The sequence below is a fragment of the Bombyx mori genome, chromosome 5 (genome assembly GCF_030269925.1).
Source record: "Bombyx mori chromosome 5, ASM3026992v2".
Taxonomy (NCBI): domain Eukaryota; kingdom Metazoa; phylum Arthropoda; class Insecta; order Lepidoptera; family Bombycidae; genus Bombyx; species Bombyx mori.
This window is the reverse complement of record NC_085111.1, coordinates 18,983,234-19,001,511: the sequence shown is the minus strand read 5'-3', so window position 1 is coordinate 19,001,511 and position 18,278 is coordinate 18,983,234. Positions and strand designations below refer to the sequence as shown.

Below are 18,278 nucleotides of genomic sequence, written 5' to 3'. Positions count from 1 at the left end.
TGTTTGAGACGTGTCCTTACTGATAGCGGAGAGCAGGAATAGTCGTAATACATACAAGTGGGAAGATCAATACTTTTTGGTCAATTAACACTGGTACACTTATTTAATTTTAAAATAAGAAAACTTAAATGACGATCAACAACTGATATTGCGATGGTACGAATAGGTTTTTGAAGTGAAAACTTCTTTAGAATCGTTGTGATTTCAAACCGGATGCAACGGAAAAAACGACAGGTAAGAGACACAAATACAAAAATGTGTAGGATGAATGAGACAGAAATATACATACTATTTAATACAGCGCCATCTGTGAGATTTTTTAATACTAACGTGTGTATGAAAGCTCTTGTAATGAATTTTAATTTAGGATTATACGTGAAATTAAAATATCAATTCACAGAAGGCGCTACCTTACAATTATTTACTAATGACAAAATTTTACATATACTTAAGACGTTTAGGATAATTGTATTTTAATTTTGGAAGCTTTCACTTCTACCACGTGTGAATTGCACACATTTTATTTTTTGAGAAAATAAAAGCTTTTGTTGTTAAACTAAATATCCACTAGAATCCCACCATATGAATGTCGGTATATTTTTGGTTATTATTAATAAAAAGAAAATAGAATATAAAGCTAAATGAAATAAATGAAAAAAAAAATTCTATAACGGTAATATCAGCTATGCATATAGGTCGTGCATATAAGCTAAGCATATTATTATGCTATGTTGGGATAAATTTTAGATAAGGAGATGAATAGATCGCGCATGGTGTCCGCTGCGAGCAGACCGCGGCCCGCTAGTGCTGAGTGCGCTCGATCTACTCTATGAACCAATCACTCTCCGCTGCCTCCCCCTCCCCCCGGCGAGTCGTTACCGGGAGCACGCACGCGTCGCGTTACATTTATGAAATCGTTATATAATTGTTTTTAAAGTATTTTGCGTAGATGAAGGAGCGAACGAGCTCGCGCTCCACCTGATTTTAGGCCATTATCGGAGCTCGGAGACGTCACAGGGTAAATGCCACCACCCGCTTTGAGAGCTCAGGTGCTTGGCCTAGAGGCTGTCCGATCCTTCAAGGCGAAACGTATGAATGTTTGTCAATTTTGATCACGGAAATACATTTGATAATGAAACGGGACTTACTATTTTACTAACGAAGCATTCACTTCATTATGTTAGTGACCGGGCCGAACACAGCTCACGATGTCCCCGCTCTAGCGCGCGACACGTTCTCAACACGTGAAGAGGACTGAAGTGGAGGGAGGGTACTCATGCCTGTGATGTGATTCTTTAATCTTAATAATGCACCGACACACGCCACGTGTACACACTACCTGAGCTCTATACTTGTGACGGGTAGAGATGTCTAATGAATAAGCTCTCACCCCTAACTAGGACCACTTTACAATGCGGCGTGAGTACGGACTCCTGAGTAGGGCGTGGCACGATGGTTGCGTGTGTTTGATCCTGAATAGAGCCAACTGGCAAGTTAACCTAAATATCATCCCGCTGATATCTCACCGCATCTTCTCAGCGGGTTGCGATTCCGATCCGGTAGTAGATTCATTCGCGAAGCAGTTACTCTTAAGTTGACGGGTCTTCTTTGGAGGTGCTCGGGGAGCTGTTAGCAAATCCCCCCCTTCCCGACTGAGCTCGAGGCCGCCCGCCTGTCCCGGCTAAAACTGGAGAGGTCTTCGGGCCACCAGTAATCTCTCAAAAATAAAACAGTTAGTAGCATGGCGCGGTGTCTCGCAGCTCTAATACAATGTGTAATTACGTTATGTGTATGTAGATAAGGACGTCGGGAACCGCACTCCGGATCCACTACTACGGCGATACACAATTTTAGGATAATTTTAATTATTCAGCATTACAACAATGTTATGAATTATAGATTAACTTTATTATGTCATATCTATGTTTGTTGGAGTATTTCCACTTTCGGGAGTCAAGTCAATAAAACCAGAAATGTTAACTCAGAGCGTATATTACGCAGGAGCGTTCTGTCTGACACGGCGACTCGCTCGCTTCTCAGCTCGAGAGACAACAACTGAGCGTTTTTATAGCGAGGTATCGTGGTGGGACGATATAGTTTACGACTCTTATCTTGCACGTGTTATTTTCGATGAATGCTGGCACCTGTTGCTTGTCGTCCCATCTTTATTAGTCATGAACTAATGGTTTATAAAAACACGCGCCGACATATAAGCCTTAAAAAATCCTGTATTTATTTATTATTTGCACAAAAGCCATAAAGTACTGTCGCGAGAGGCCGGTGTGTGCCTCACACTGAACGCGTGCTGTATATGTATTGGAATATCAAGAGAAGATGGAAGAGCAAACATCGCGAGCCAACACGAGCGAATCTCTGATAACAATCATTGAATATAATATGGTCCATATGGACCGTTCAAATACAATACTTGTACCGAATCCGGCTACTACTATATTATAGGTATTATCTATGTTTCTCTCTCTCTCTCACACACTTTATACGTGTTCTCTCTATTCTTTTATTAAATAGGAAACGAAAACAAAACAATTATATTATGTTGGCTGTAGAGTGTACACATCTTATATGATATCATCACAGAGCAACGTTCCTTCTTTGTACCACAGGCTCGAGTACTGGCACGGGAGGTGTAGGCGAGGTGTAGGCGACCTGCCGGGCCAGCATTAGACCAGTCATTTCACGGGGAGTGAACACCGTCCCCGCCCCCACCCCCCCTCGCCTCCCCGGAGACCCTCGCACGCTCTGACCCTTACAGGTTTTGTGCGTTCGACCGAAATTATCCGACCACGTTAATTAAAATACAGATAATTATAAATGTAGGTATCGTGATCGTGATAGGTACTCATTGGTACTTCGGTACAGCGGTATACTTAGTTACATTGAAGATACAGAAGGCGCCATGATATCAAGTGGCAAACGGCCGTGGCTTGAGGTCGAGGCCCATTCGCTGGACACACGAACTCCGGACCAGGTAGTTGTAGTGAAAACCGATCCGTCGTTGAGAATGCACTTCTCAGTCAGCGGAGTGCTTACACCAAGCGTGTTGCCAACATCCACACGCTCCGGAGTGCTAGCTGATTATGAATATCATTCGTATCCGATACTATCATTTGTTGTGTCCCGCACTGTTTAACAGCGACTTTCTTCTTCTTCTTCTCAGTCGTGTCACTCTTGACAGAGTGGTCGTGATCGTCATGTAGTGTTGGAAGGGGCAGACTTGATGCGTCTCACGATGTCGCGCCATCTCTCCCTGCTCGAGGCCATTCTACTGCACTCATTTAGGGGACCTCCCACTGCAGTTTTAATTTGGTCGGTCCACCGCATTGGTGGCCTACCGCGCGGTCTTGTACCATCAACGCTTCCCTGTACAACGAGGCGTTCTAACAGCGACTACTGCTGTGAATATTGATGATTCTAGAACGACATTACTGGGCTGTAACGGTCACTACGTTATCGCCTAGAGCGAGCACGCGTCGAGGAGTTCGCCGACACCTCACACCTCACACCTCGCAACCAACGACCTACGATAGATATTATCAACAATCAACATTGACTGGTTGTGTTGTCAGACGTGTAGAGCTGAGCTGACTAAGTCTGTTCCTGAGCTCAAGTAATTGAACCGAACTCACAATGGATAATGTTAACATCAGTCGTGTACGAGCATAGTGTATACCTAGACGGTATCCGTGAGATAGAATGGCTCAACGGTGTGCTGTGTGAAGAGTTCATACCTACTCGCACGATTTGCAATTGATTTGGTGTTAAGTTGGTGTAGAGATAACTACAGGACTAACAATAGCAAAAAGTATATCACAGCTACTAAATAAGTAGTAAGAAATACCCTGTCATATTTAGCTACAGTTTTAGCCCATTTTTTCTAATTAAGATCGTTATAAGTTTGTGTGTTGCGTGTCTCTTGTTCTGTCAATGTCAATATTCTGTCAATTAAGCGCGTACAGAGAGATACGGGAAACGATTCAATTATATCTACGTGAATTGAGTCAAAGGTTCAGTCGATGAAAATTTACAAAAGCAAACTACGCGCTGTTGCTGGTAAGTAAATATTGAAAAAGTGTAGAGAATAGCGGCGTCGGTTCCGCAGCGGAGGTGAGCCGCCTCCTACAATAAAGAGCACGGAGCGGCCGCCGAAGCCCGCAGAACTTTTCTCATTTCCCTGTCACGCCACGCGCGGAGATCAGTAATGCGACTTGTTAAACAATACAATTAGCTTCACTATTGTAAAATCTAGAGTCATTTCTATTAAACAACACACGGCCTCTTGAAGCTGGTCGTCGTTCGTTGCCGTACTCTAGCAGTCTACTTACTTACTCTACTCTTCTTACTTCCTGTTGCTCTAAAAACTAAACAAAAAAATGCAGGTTTTAAATAAAGAGCAGCTGATTCAACGAGAATGTAATGAAAGTAGTCGGAGCGGAGGGCGCGCTCCGAGTGCTACTCCTTTTTGATGACGCGAACCGCACATGAAACAGAAAGTATCTTTAAAAAAAATGCGCCTTCAAGAATAATTGCGTCAGCATTTAGGTAGGTATAGGTAACGTGGCTCTACGTGAATTTTCATATTATCTGTCTCTATGGTTTGCTGGTATATATTTCGGGACAAAATGTGATTTTAATAAATAAGTTGTCAACTTGGCGGTGTTCATGCTTTGTTATTGTTATTTTCTCAGAGAGATGAGACGATTCGCTGTTTTTTATTTTTCATTATGAGAAAACATACAATTTAAGAAGAGCGAGATTGAGAAAATAGACAGGACCCGCAAATCATGGCTTAGGGGCGTCGGCCACTAGATGGCTTGTTATTAGTTTCTAATTGGTCCTGTAGATGGCAGTAACATATTAACTATCTTTTATTTAATTTGTAATAAAGTATTTTTAAAAATATGTATAGGATCAGGGGTAGATATTATTTTGTTGAACACCAAGTAAAACGAAGTCACTTTTTGATTCCTGATTTAATCAACAATATGACAACTTGATTCACTTTAACACTTATCCAACCTTAACCAGTACGTACAACAGTCACTTAATCACACAATGTAATAAGGATATAGTAAGTGCACCGGGCAAGCGCAGTCGAACGAATGTCCATTGCGAGGCACATACCGCCTTTTTATAACGGCCGGGGCACCTAGCTTATCTATGAGTCACTCCTGTTGCACGTGCTGTATAACAGAAATATCGTTAACGCCGTCACGGCCATACTGACGTGCGCTCGTCCTCGTCCGACTGGATCCGTCTCGTCTGGTCTTTCTGTACTTGGACGGTCATTGTAGCGGCATCGTACAGACAACGACTCTTTATTAATTGGATTTTCACAAAAAGCTCCAGCGAGGACTTTGATATTATTCTGAACGAAAGCTGCCCTAAGTAAATGAGATCCCTTTGAGTGATTTAACGCACACACTCGTACGCACCGTGTGCGTATGCTACAAGTTTGTAGATGTTATAATATAAAAACAAAGTTTATTAATGAACTTTACTAGTTTGGATGAATTAAAATCTTTGTAACAGAAGATGCCACCGTCAATTGAAGCCAGTCACAGCGGCAAGTTCTGTCTTAGGCAAGGGCGGTTAGTATTTTTATTATTACACACTAGACTACTTTCAGATGCGTCTCTACGCGTTGCATCTCAGCGGCAGCAGCTCGAACAAGCGTAACTCTCTATGTTATTTTGCTGAGCGCTAAGATATAGTTTTTAATATAGCGTTCGGGGAAATATTGTCCTTTCTCAAACGAAGTTTGGAAAGCGTTTTATATTCAATTTAATTCTAATTTCATTTTAGTAAACCGGATGTCTTTATTATAAGCCGATTTTAATAAACTAGAGTATAGAATCAGGGCTTTTGCGGGTTAGACAGGGACAGTTTGTAGTTTTCCAAACTTTCTAGGTTTTTTTATTTTTTATTGCTTATATGGGTGGACAAGCTCACAGCCCACCTGGTGTTAAGTGGTTACTTATCTTATACTGACATCCACAACGTAAATGCGCCACCCACCTTGAGATATAACTTCTAAGGTCTCGAGTATAGTTACAACGGCTGCCCCACCCTTCAAACCGAAACGCACTGCTTCACGGCAGAAATAGGCAAGGTGGTGGTACCTAACCGCGCGGACTCACAAGAGGTCCTACCACCAGTAATTACCCAAGTTATAATTTTGCGGATTTGATTTTTATTGCATGACTAGCTGACCCGGCAGACTTCGTAGTGCCTCAATCGATAAATAAAAGACCTAAACTTTTGTATAAAATAAACTTAAAACAAACAAAAGGAATCCTTCCGACGGGGAACACATAAAAGGAAAAACAAAATTGTTATTATATTTTTATTTAATTCCGAGCATTTTCATATTTATCTACCTTTTAAACTTTCTCTGGACTTCCACAAATAATTTAAGACCAAAGTTAGCCAAATCGATCCGGCCGTTCTTGAGTTTTAGCGAGACTAACGAACAGCAATCATTTTTATATATATAGATAGAAGATAGATTGAAACTGTATACTTTGTAGTAGCTCAGTCCGTGTAGGGCTTAAAGTTCACTCTTGTGAGATCCGAAGCTTATCCGAATAATATAAAGTCGAGTTTCAACTAAACCATGTCAAATGTACTTATTTGTAAGTGCAGAAAGCTTGTTTCGTAATCACATAAAAAAAAAACTTTTCAATGTCGTAGAGTGGTCCTCAGTATCCAGTCCATCACACCTCCGGCTCTCGGGCGGCGGTCTATTCAAAGTCTGCCTCACCGGCGCGCCGTCTGACATCGCCGCTTGCTTACAACCAGCGCGGGCTGGGAAATGTGCTGATCGTGACTTGGTGTATTTTTTTTATTGCCACTGTGGGAAGTCGATCATATGGCTCATCTAATTAAATGGTAAGTAGTTACCGGCGCATTCAAAATGGCGTGTCGATGTTACGAAGTATCAACAACAACGTGTTTATAAAGACGCTGTAACGAAATACATCCAGATGGCAACAATATGCAACGTATCCAAAGTGTAATGTTAGAGTAAGCAGACACTCGAGCACAGCGCGCGGAGCAGGGCGGGCTCGAGGATGAATGGGAGGCTTCGTTAACTCCGACTAAGGTCTAAGAGTATAGTGTGAGGTGCACACAGTGTGCAGCTTGTACACACTCTGTCGCCTGAAGAGTCGTGTCCTATTCAATGGGAGATAATATCGTCTACACTAAAATAATCTAAATTAGAATATTTAATTGGTCCAGTCGGTTAGTTCGCACGTGACTCAGTAGCGTCACCAACGCCGGGCCGCGTCATTGTTACAATCTTTTACTATATGAGCAATCGTAGGCTTAGTCCATAATTGTTTTAAAGATAATTTTATCACAATCACGAATAGTGCCTATGCAACTTTCACATTATACAGTTTGCGAGTCTATATGTACAAGTGATGTGTATATGTATACACAAGCGCGTCACATCATCCCGTTTCATTTTCTTTTCATCAAGGTATCTTCACGGTCGAGGGACGCCGTCTCCGGGATCTGCTCCCCCCTCCCACTACGTCCTCACCTCTCCACCTCCTCACCGCCGCCGAGCCGCCTCTCCACCGCCGCCCGTTTTGATAATGTTGCACATTTTAGTTGTTCCTCGCCCTTTTTAAACGTTATTAGTGAGACAGGCTTGTCAGGCAGGAGGATCGACCGAGGCGCGGGCGGCGCGCTGCTCTGCCATCGACGCGAAATGTTAATGCGCTTCCAATATTATGTTACCGGTGCACGTAGCCTGGATGAGGTCTATATTTCTTGGAATTTTTTTTCAAATTGAACATTGTTTTATAGAATATTTTTAATTATCAAATTTTGTTAATGTTTTATCTGATAGTGTGGACGAACAAAGTTAATTCGATTTAAAAAAAGAGTAGCTCTCAAACTGATGATGATTCTCAGATTGATAATGTATTTGAATGTATGTTGATTAGATTATAATACGTAGTTATTGAAAAACAATAAACGTTTTTTTCCCGAAGTATTTTTTTTCGTATTGTGTTTTCTATTCTGGGTTAAATATTACTGTCTTTGTGTAACATATTTGGTATTTGGAGTATACATTTTTGAGACGTGTTTGTATTTACGGTAGTTCAATATAAACTGTTCATTTTATTATTTATTAATAAATAGTTTAAATGACATACCCACATTAAATATTTGTTTATCTTTATATATTTGTAGTCGTCGTGCCTAACGGATAAGACATCCGGTGCATTCATGTGTAGCGATGCACCGGTGTGCATCGGCAGGCGGGCGGGTACCAATTTTTGTAATGAAATACGTACTTAACAAATTTTCACGATTGACTTCCACGGTGAAGGAATAACATCGTGTAATAAAAATCAAACCCGCTAAATTATAATTTGCGTAATCACTGGTGGTAGGACCTCTTGGGAGTCCGCACGGGTAGGTACCACCACCCTGCCTATTTCCGTCGTGAAGCAGTAATGCGTTTCGGTTCGAAAGGTGGGGTAGCCGTTGTAACTATACTGAGACCTTAGAACTTATATCTCGAGGTGGGTGGCGCGTTTACGTTGTAGATGTCTATGGGCTCCAGTAACCACTTAACACCAGGTGGGCTGTGAGCTCGTCCACCCATCTAAGCAATAAAAAAAATATTAAAATTAAGTAATATTCTAATATTAGATTTTTATTTATTTATTCATTTACATTATATTATTATACATCTTTACAATTAAAAACTATTATGATTACTCGTATATTCGATAATGTTTGTAGCACACGTAGCACACGTAGCACGGGCGCTACGGGCTCGTTGTACGCCACTCGGGTGCGAGTCGCCGGGCGTATCGCGCGTGAGTCCGTACTACGCCGCACGCCACGCGCTCGAACTGTATGCAATAACTTAGGACGACAAGTCGCGACTCGGCTCTAACTCTAACACTGGCGTGCTAGTGAACAGTGCAGTGTAGTGTAGTGTAGTGAGATCATAATGTTTATATAATGTTGGTTTTGTATACATTTTTTGAAGCTGGTAAATACTTTTTTACATTTAATTGTTAGTTACGAATCATTATAGGGATTAGACACATTTTCCAACAAAAACTATGGTTATATTAAAATAATAAATAAAAACTCAAGTAAATTGTAAATATTGTCTAATAATCATAATTTGTTAAAACTTGAACATATAGCGAAACTGTTAGCCTTTTTTGTAAGGAAAGAAATGCAGATATAATGATTAATTGTAAATATGAAATTAACTTTGTTTGTCTGTTCTATTTTCACGCCCAATTCACTAAATCGAATTTGACGAAATTTGGTATGAAAATAGTTTTTTATCTGCTATTACTTAACCGCTTCTTGTCACGATTTTCACTCTTATTGAGTACTTGATATATTGATTTTTTTTTAATTAACATAACTCCTTTTAACCTGTCATCGCTGTGGAGCGAACTCACCCTATCTACTTTTTAGTTCGGCTAGATTTGAAGGTGCATGTTTTATTTTATTTTTTAATGATAACTTTTCCTTAAATATAACTAGTCTGGCCATAAACTCTGTTATATAAAAACTTATTTTTTCTATTTTTTAATTATTTGGAATTTGTAACACGTATATTATTTTAAAAACTTCTTTCGATTTTGCGCCATTTCACATATTTTTTCGTGTTTATTATCAAATTACAATACGGAATCGGGTATTAAAGGCAATAGGATTACAGTGATTGCCTTGCACAAAGTGGGTATGGAGTCGTCGGTCATATTCCAGAGACTTCAAAAGCTTGGTATCAGCCGTAGGTTCGTATATAGTACTATCAACAGATACAACAACACTTCGTCTGTCGAAGACCAGAAAAGATCGGGGCGGCCGCGTGCTGTTGGAACTACAAAGGCTGTTAGTACTGTTAAAGCCAGAATTCGTCGAAACCCCATTAGGCATTAGGATGCAAAAAATCTTATCGCGAGAAATGAAGATAAATTTTAATAATTTTAATAATGGTATATTACTTCTTTAAAAAAATGCATTTTCATTTGTAACAGAACTTATGGCTGGTCTACGTAGAATAGACCAGCCATAGGGTTTTTAAATAAGTAAACTTCGTCCTTGACGCGGTACATCCTACGACACACGGTTGGTTTGAGTTGCAACGAGCCGGATGTCGTCACCCCATCCGCAGCTGCTGGCAGATGTACGAGTACATTCAATTAGCGAGACTGCGTTAGTGTAATGGGACAGCGGAATACATTTATTTCACTGTGATAGGTTTAAGAAAGAATGAAATAAAACAAATTTAGATGGTCCCTAACGGTGAAAAAAACGGATGGTCTCTACTCGCGCGGGCTGGTCTGGACGCGCAGAGTCGCTAGTACACCAGGCATGTTCTCATTGAGACCACATCAACTTCAAAACTTTACGTTCGGCCTCCATTACAATATTTACCTACCTACCTTTATGTAAACTGGAAATAAACTAGAGCGCCGGGGTGCAGAATAAACACAGTCCTGTGTATTTTAAGTTCTCTATTTCAGTTAGTAATTCCAATTATTAATTGAAGTTAACTATAACACGCTGTGTACTTACTAAAATAAAGGCAGACAGGCACTACGGTGTCTCAAACTGATACGTAACTTAATGCCAATAGTAAAGCCTTGTTCGAACTAGGCGAGTATTTTAGTCGAGTACCGAGTAATTTAGTTGCTAAACTACTCTCTACTCGCCCAAAAAAATAGTACAAAATGGATTGACTTGACTAAATTATTTACTAACCTACTCGACTAAATTTTTGGTGCTCAGACACATTTAGCAACTAAATTACTCGGTACTCGACTAAAATACTCGCCTAGTCCGAACAAGGCTTAAGGGTTCGCTTTATTAGTGACAGTTGATGACAGTATGTGACGTCGGCAGCGACTACGGCGTAGCAAGCCGAGAAGGTCTACGAACTTGTAGCACAACTAAAACTTATATTTTATAATCCTTGTAATATTAAAAATGTCGGTAATTTATTGATTATTTATTGTCTTTGTAGGCCGACAAGTGTACGGTCCGCCTGATGGTGAGTGGTTCACGTAGCTCTTGGACCTCAGCTATGTCATTGACACTGCCAAACCGCTGCTAGTGGCTGAGCACTGGCCCCGACCTCGCTTGAAGAACGACATGTCGTACCGCATAAATAGCGTTCCGTATTTGAAGAAAACTTTAAAACTTAAAGAATCTTTGAGTTGACAATGTAAATGAATACGTTCGTTCCTAATGTTTCTTCTAGATCGTTAGGATACTTGTAGACTAGTTTATTGGTAAGATTTTTTAATTCGTTTGTCTATTTTAGATAAATTATAGAAGAAAATATTTTTTTCGAAAACTTTTCATGTGAACTTTTACGCCCGGCCAATTGCACACTCAGAGCATCTAAACAGGGTAATAAACATTTGTGCGTAAATTTTCTTGTCCAGAAAAAGGTGTTTTCATCACATTTAGCTGTGATTCATCTGGCTGAATGTTTCTAGTTCTATTGCGACGAGTATCGTAACGATAATAACCGTGGACTTCAGATATCGTTTCGGCTTTTTATTCATATTCAGATAGCTGTCTGTCTTTTATGTCCTGAAGAAATAAAGCCAGAGAACTATAGATCTCCACGACGGATAATAAATCAACTTGAGATTCTTGAAGCTTCTTACTAGCAGCATTAAATCGATCTAAAACTACTAGAACTGCTGAACTGCTGCTAAGTTATTTTCTGACTAACTATAATTGCTGTTTCTAAATGCTGCAACTTTCGCTGCCTTCGCGCTTAGGTTATTTTAATAAAAAATGTTCTGAGATATGAATGAATACTAAAATAATATTTAATATTAGGTATATATGCATATCTACAGTATTTTTATTTAACTATAAAATCAATTTGTGAAATTATTCAGATTTATTAGTTCTTAAACGCTTTATAAGCATGAGATTAATAGAATAACAAAACAACAAGTAAAGTATATCATTTGATAAAGACTAACTGATCTACTAAACAAATTATATCTTATTCATCATCATCATAGTCGGTTGCTCTTGGCAGAGCAGTCGTGGTCATGTGGAATTCTTGCTTATTAAAGCCTTGACAGATGTTTTCCGTAGTTTGCGAACCCAGATATATTAATAACCGAGATATATTATAAAAAATATTTATACTTGTCTCGAGATTGTTTCCGGTACATGTAGCAGTTACATTTACATGCGTCTCTATAGGCTCGTCCGTGCTAGCCCTACTAATGACCAGTACTTTTACACGCTGGGAACTGTTCACTTAAAAGAAAATATTCCTAGCTTAACAATTACACAAACTGTAAGGTGGGACCAGCCGGGTCCGTGCGTTTTGCGTAACGTTTTGTTGTTTCTGTGTGCAGATGTGGGAGCGGCGTCATGATCGGGACCCTAGTGCTGAGTCTCCTCTGTGCCAGCCGTGAGTACCATTCTCTATCTCTGTGCCTCCGCAGATAGGGTACACTTTTGATATTTGTAAATCTAAACTTTAATGTAAATGTGTATAATAATAAAAAACCGATACAACACAACAACTTCGTTATTAATATGACACTCCCCGAAAAAAAAACAAAGGATAAAAACAAAAAATACTTTTATGTTTTACGAGTGTTCGTACAGAGTTCCTGTCCAGGGCGGTGTGGGCGGTGTGGGCGGCGAGGGCGGCGAGGTCGGTGAGGGCGGTCCAGGCTGTCAGGGCGGCCAGGGTGGGCCGAGTGTGGCATCTTGAACAAAGAGAAACTTGAAGCCACTTAAAAGTCTAACTGCGCAACTTTAGTTTTAAAAATGTTCGCCTTCAGAGCTGCGGAGTTCCCGATCTCGGCTCCGGACCCTTATCTCGCAGGACGTGCCCGTGTCCGTACGGATCCGTATTATCGGAATAAAGCGTCCTCGGTCCGGGACGCAATATTGCTACTTTGTTTTGATTACGTTCCGAGTCTCTCACTAGCAGCTGCATCTTGTTCCCACGAAATTATTTGATTTTGTCTCTGTTGATCCTACCTTGAGATATAAGTTCTAAGATCTCAGTATACGTACAACAGCTGCCCCACCCTTCAAACCGAAACGCATTACTGCTTCACGGCCGAAATAGGCGGGGCGGTGGTACCTACCCGCACGGACTCACAAGAGGTCCTACCTACCACCTTCTACCGATATTTTGAAGGCATCCCTCACGTGTGTCGGCTAGTACATATGTACGTGTACTGTACGTAGTGTAGCTAGTGGTGCGGTCGGCCGAGGTACAAATCGATTCACACACCTCATGTCTCAAGAAGGATGACGATATTGACATTGTGATTTCTATGGGCTCAGGTTACTACTTAAAACAGCTGAACTATGAGTTCGTTCCTACTACTCGTATGTGCAAAAAAATAAAAACAGCTGGACAGTTTTTCACATAAATAAGTAAGTGACATTGTATCTGATATGATCCAAATGTAGAGCTCACCAGAGCTGGAGTCTAAGCGTGTGTATATACAGGCGGCTTCTCAGATGGACACAACAATGCAAATGAATCTTTCTATTTTTTCTATGTATACATAATGTCGGGTATCAGAGGGGAAACCCAACCAAACCGAAGATTTAGGAGATATAAATATTTTAGTGTGGTTCAGTTCGATTGTCGATATATACATATATAAAAGATTTCTGTATGTCGATAGCCAAGACCAAGTGTCGCACAAGAATGTTTTGAAGGTACAATGAGATCTCAAATTAAGTTCATCTGAATACTATTGAAATCAAACTAAGCTCAGACAGAGCCGCGAAATACACTTAGTTAACTAATACGAACAGTTTAGTGAACAAATGTCTATTTCATGTTAACGCTTACTAAAATTGTTGAGAGTTAAATGTTTCTAATCTGTATCGTTAAAAGTTGACTGCACATTTCTCATTGTCGGTATTTATTTACAGAAAAATGTGTATTTTTATATAAACATTGTTTATACATACATACATTTTATATATAAATTATTTTGTGACTATATATATATATTTTACACATATATGTATCTTTTTTTTATAAATTATATATGCATACTATTCTTTTTGGAATTCCTTCAATCTTAGATGCTTACAGCTAGTAAAGTATTTATTGTAGGTCCTGTCCATTCTGTGCACACAGCTAGAGCTACTGCTCTAGTGCAGATATCATGATGTGTGTACAGTGCAGCGGGCGAGGGGGCGCGCAGACTTCACTAATAGTTTTAACACCTCGTAGTTACACAACCGTACAACACAAACGACTCTGAGGGATGTGGTCCGATGTAGATGATTCCTTTGTACTCAATCTTCGGGCTTTACTCTTATTATACTATTTTCGTTGAAATTTGCTGAATTTTATTTTAAACGCACAGATCCAAGCGCGTTGCCACATAACTTAACTTTGTAGTTTGTATCACGTAGTGGCGATGATGATAGCTCCGTGCTACAGACGGCTGCGGTCGGCGCAACGACACTCGCTACTGGAGGAGATGTTGAGGCTAAGCTCGAACATTATTATTAATGGCCTCAGCAGGCAAGCGCGCTCACGGCTCGTCCCGTATCACGTCGTTGTTATTATTATTACACTGCCCTGGCGCTGCTCTTCAGTGCAACAGTATGTACATATATAGACGCGGCGGGTGCCGTGGAGCGACTGGCGCCGTGGTTCGTGGTGGAGGCGCCCCCTGTGGTGCAGTACGGGGTCGGCGAGGGGGTGCGGGTAACGTGCGTGGCGCGCGGGGACCCGCCCCCCGCCGTGACCTGGCTGGCGGAGGACGGCTCCGCGCTCGAGGACGTGCCCGGACTCAGGTTCGTGTTCAGCTCCTGCCACACAACGTCATCGTCTCGACCTGGACGCACTCACGTCCACATCCGACTGAATTGACAAAATCAACTTAATTGTGTTCACTTTCATTAACATTCACTTATAGTAGCTACCGTCACTCTGCCTAGTTCTGCCACGCAGCGGTCAGGTTCGTGAGGTAGGTGAGTTATGAAGTAATACGCATGAGACTTAGATCTCATGTCCCTAGGTGAGTCCCTTCTCTTCGCAAATACTGCAGTGTCTGAAGGCGCATTTCGTGACCACTGAGTGTTGTCAGTGATGACATATGGTACTGGAACGTGATAGCTCACAATGGATCTTATTATAAGGCTCACAGTCACTTAAAGAGCAATGGAAAAGCTATGATCGGAGTTTCCCGAGATCGAATCAACAACGAAAATATTCGCAGAAAAACTAAGGCGACTGATATAGTCCGGAGGATTGCAAGGTTGAAGTGGGCAAAAGGCTGGGCTGGGGCTGTAAAGTTCTCGAGTGTCAACCGCGCACGGGAAAATGCAGCGAGGGTAGGCCTCCGATGCGTTGGACCACTAAATGTGAGCTGCGTAGAACCGGCCACTGTAGCGAGAATTGAAAGAGGCAGTGGAAGTCTACGGGCTGATGATGATGATGATGTTGACGAGAAGTGATCGGTAACCACATGCTGATAGTAATAACGTTGCGGTGTAGGTGTGTATAAATATGGTGTAAATGCTATTTAAAGCTAAACCTGCTAAAATATATCTAGCAGCGGACGCGGAGTAACGGGCATTCATCCATTCACGGGCCCGTGGGCACTTCCACGAGCACATTGTGCCTACCTAGTGCATCTACTACCCTACTCCCGGAGTACGTTGTATATTTTCAATATTGTACGCATGTTAAACTTCTACTGACCTTCCTTTCAAACATTAAACATGCACTGAAACTAATGAAGAAGGGGAAATTGTCGGGTCAGGATAAAGCCACACACGAACGACTACGTTGTGGAACACCAGCATTTAAGTACCTTTATGTGCTGTTCAATGAGGTTCTTTTCGAAGGTGCGATTCCAGAGGCTTGGAAAAAAGGATATGCGATTGCATAAAAAAGGGCATACCACCAATCTCACTGACTACCGACCGATATCCTTGCTGACTCATTCACAAACTATTTACGAAATTTATTACTTTGCGCTTTTCTAAAAAATTTGACTCAACACAACCAGTAGAATGGGCTGGATTTCGCAGCGGGTATTCCACAAACGACCATAGCCACACACTGTACGACAAGCTGTGGAAATAGGCAACGAATACAATCGTCCGCTGACAGTAGCCTTCGTAGATTATGAAAAGGCTTATGACACAGTCGAGCAATGGGCGGTAATAAACTCTCTATAGATATCGCTAATTGACATCATATAGGAGGCAGTAAAATCTGCTTACCAGGATGCTATTCTTCAAATAAGTATGTATGAGTTGACTAATCCGGTGAAAGTGAAGTGAGGACTGCGACAGGGAGACACTATATTACCGAAATTGTTTACATCTTGCTCGAAGACATATTCAACTTATTATTAAGAGCGATTATTGAAGAGCTTTACGACGTGTCTCTGCGTATTCATCTTCAAATGGTCCGATCGCGAACTTAGTCTGACTGTATATCAAATAGTCTGCTTGTGCCGTGGCCGTACGCAGCCTGTCCACCGGTGGGTAGCACAACGTTTTCATTAAAGACTAGACACTTGTGTCACAGCACACAAAAAGGATCTACACGTATTATCCTCTCGGATTCAACCGGAGTGCCGTCAAGACTTGGTGTCAAATAGCACGTTTGGTAGCACTGGACCCGTTGGGGCAATCAGATTTGAAGTATAGAACAGCTAGTATTATATCCCGGGCGGCGTCTGCGTCCGCGTGGCGCTCTCATCGTAACATCATCTCTCAAACTGATAGTATAGGTTGTTTTTACTTTAATTAATATATATTAGAATTTAATAATTATATTAATAATTAATTAATATACCATATATTTGACTGCAATTGTAAGAACACCTTTTCACATTGAATATTGTCAAGTTCGAGATTTGTATTGAAGCAAGTGCTTGGTGCATGCAAGGTGCGAGGTTGTCGGTGTGTGCAGACGCGTGTACGGCAACGGCACGCTGGAGCTGGCGGGCGGCGCCGCGCCGCGCCCCGCCACGCTGCGCCCCGCCACGCTGCGGTGCCGCGCCGCCAACGCGCACGGCGTTGCGCTCTCCAGGGAGACGACGCTGCGCCCAGGTACTGTACACTGTACACATACGAGTATACCTACTGTACCACACGCTGCCTGCTGCTCGCTACTCGCTACTCGCTGCTGAAGACAGTAGGCTGGGCTTTCACTTTTGTCACTGTGCTCCTGGCATTTTCCGGAAACTTTCTTACGCGTCTTCCACTTGTCACAGCAAACTATTCAGGGAACACCGTGGAAGAGAGATCGTTCTAGAGCCGGATAATACGAAAAGCGTTTATCGGTTTTCTTCTATTCTGTAATATCTACCGCTACAACGAAACTAGTCAAATTTTTGCAAAAAAAAACAAGGCATATTACTCGTAGAAAACTTTATTATCTATATCTATACTAATATTATAAAGAGGAAAGATTTGTTTGTTTGTTTGTTTCGAATAGGCTCCGAAACTACTGGACCGATTTGAAAAATTATTTTTCCATTAGAAGCCGACATTGTCCCTGATGAATATAGGCTACTTTTTTTAACTTATTTTTTATTTTATTTTTTTGGTTTCATATGTGTTTTAATGTTTCCGAAGCGAAGCGAGGGCGGGTCGCTAGTTCTCTATAAAATGTAAACAGTGGGTGCGTTGGGTGCGGTGGGTGCGGCCAGCTGGGAGGCCGTGCTGTGGGTGCGCGGCGCGGCGGCGGGCGGCGTGGCGGCGTTGACGTGCGGCGCCTCGCGCGACCCGCAGCTGGTGGAGCCCGCCGCGTGGTACCGCGGGGAGGATATCCTGCACGTGGACCCTCCCACTCCAGGTGCGCGACGTGTACACATAGTGTAATTCGAAGGAGCCCTCCCTCTGGCGTCTGTTATCAAACTGTAATTCTACAATAGAAATGTCTCGCTCGGCCGATAAATGACCCGCTGTGTTGGATAAATAATTGGTGTAACTCGTTTTAGGCAACCGAGTATAGCATTAAATACCAATGCTTTCAGTAACTGTCCACTAGTTGAACAGAATTAATATAGTCTCGACAACATAGATGTTAACAATTCGCCTTGGCGTCATTTGGTTCTTCAACTTCACCATGTCTCAACATTAACTCGTCGACTTCGACTGAAATGAACTGTCGCTGATGTATAAGTGACTAATAACAAGCACACAGCACCTACGTCAAGCCATAGTAGCACTAATGAGTTCGACAACAAGATGTGAAGTCGCGACGCGGAGACGGA

General features: G+C 41.6%; 1 protein-coding gene across 1 annotated transcript in view; it reads left to right on the top strand.

The window, feature by feature from the left end:
* The first annotated feature begins 8,846 nt into the window (after nucleotides 1-8,846).
* Nucleotides 8,847-18,278, top strand: part of LOC105842623 (cell adhesion molecule Dscam2) — a 43,760-nt gene continuing 34,328 nt past the window's right edge. The window contains exons 1-5 of the mRNA XM_062668501.1: nucleotides 8,847-9,040; nucleotides 12,405-12,460; nucleotides 14,658-14,835; nucleotides 16,970-17,109; nucleotides 17,681-17,857. Of these exons, the coding sequence (XP_062524485.1) occupies nucleotides 12,421-12,460; nucleotides 14,658-14,835; nucleotides 16,970-17,109; nucleotides 17,681-17,857 (535 nt within the window). The 5' untranslated portion in view covers nucleotides 8,847-9,040; nucleotides 12,405-12,420. The remainder of the gene's footprint in view (nucleotides 9,041-12,404; nucleotides 12,461-14,657; nucleotides 14,836-16,969; nucleotides 17,110-17,680; nucleotides 17,858-18,278) is intronic.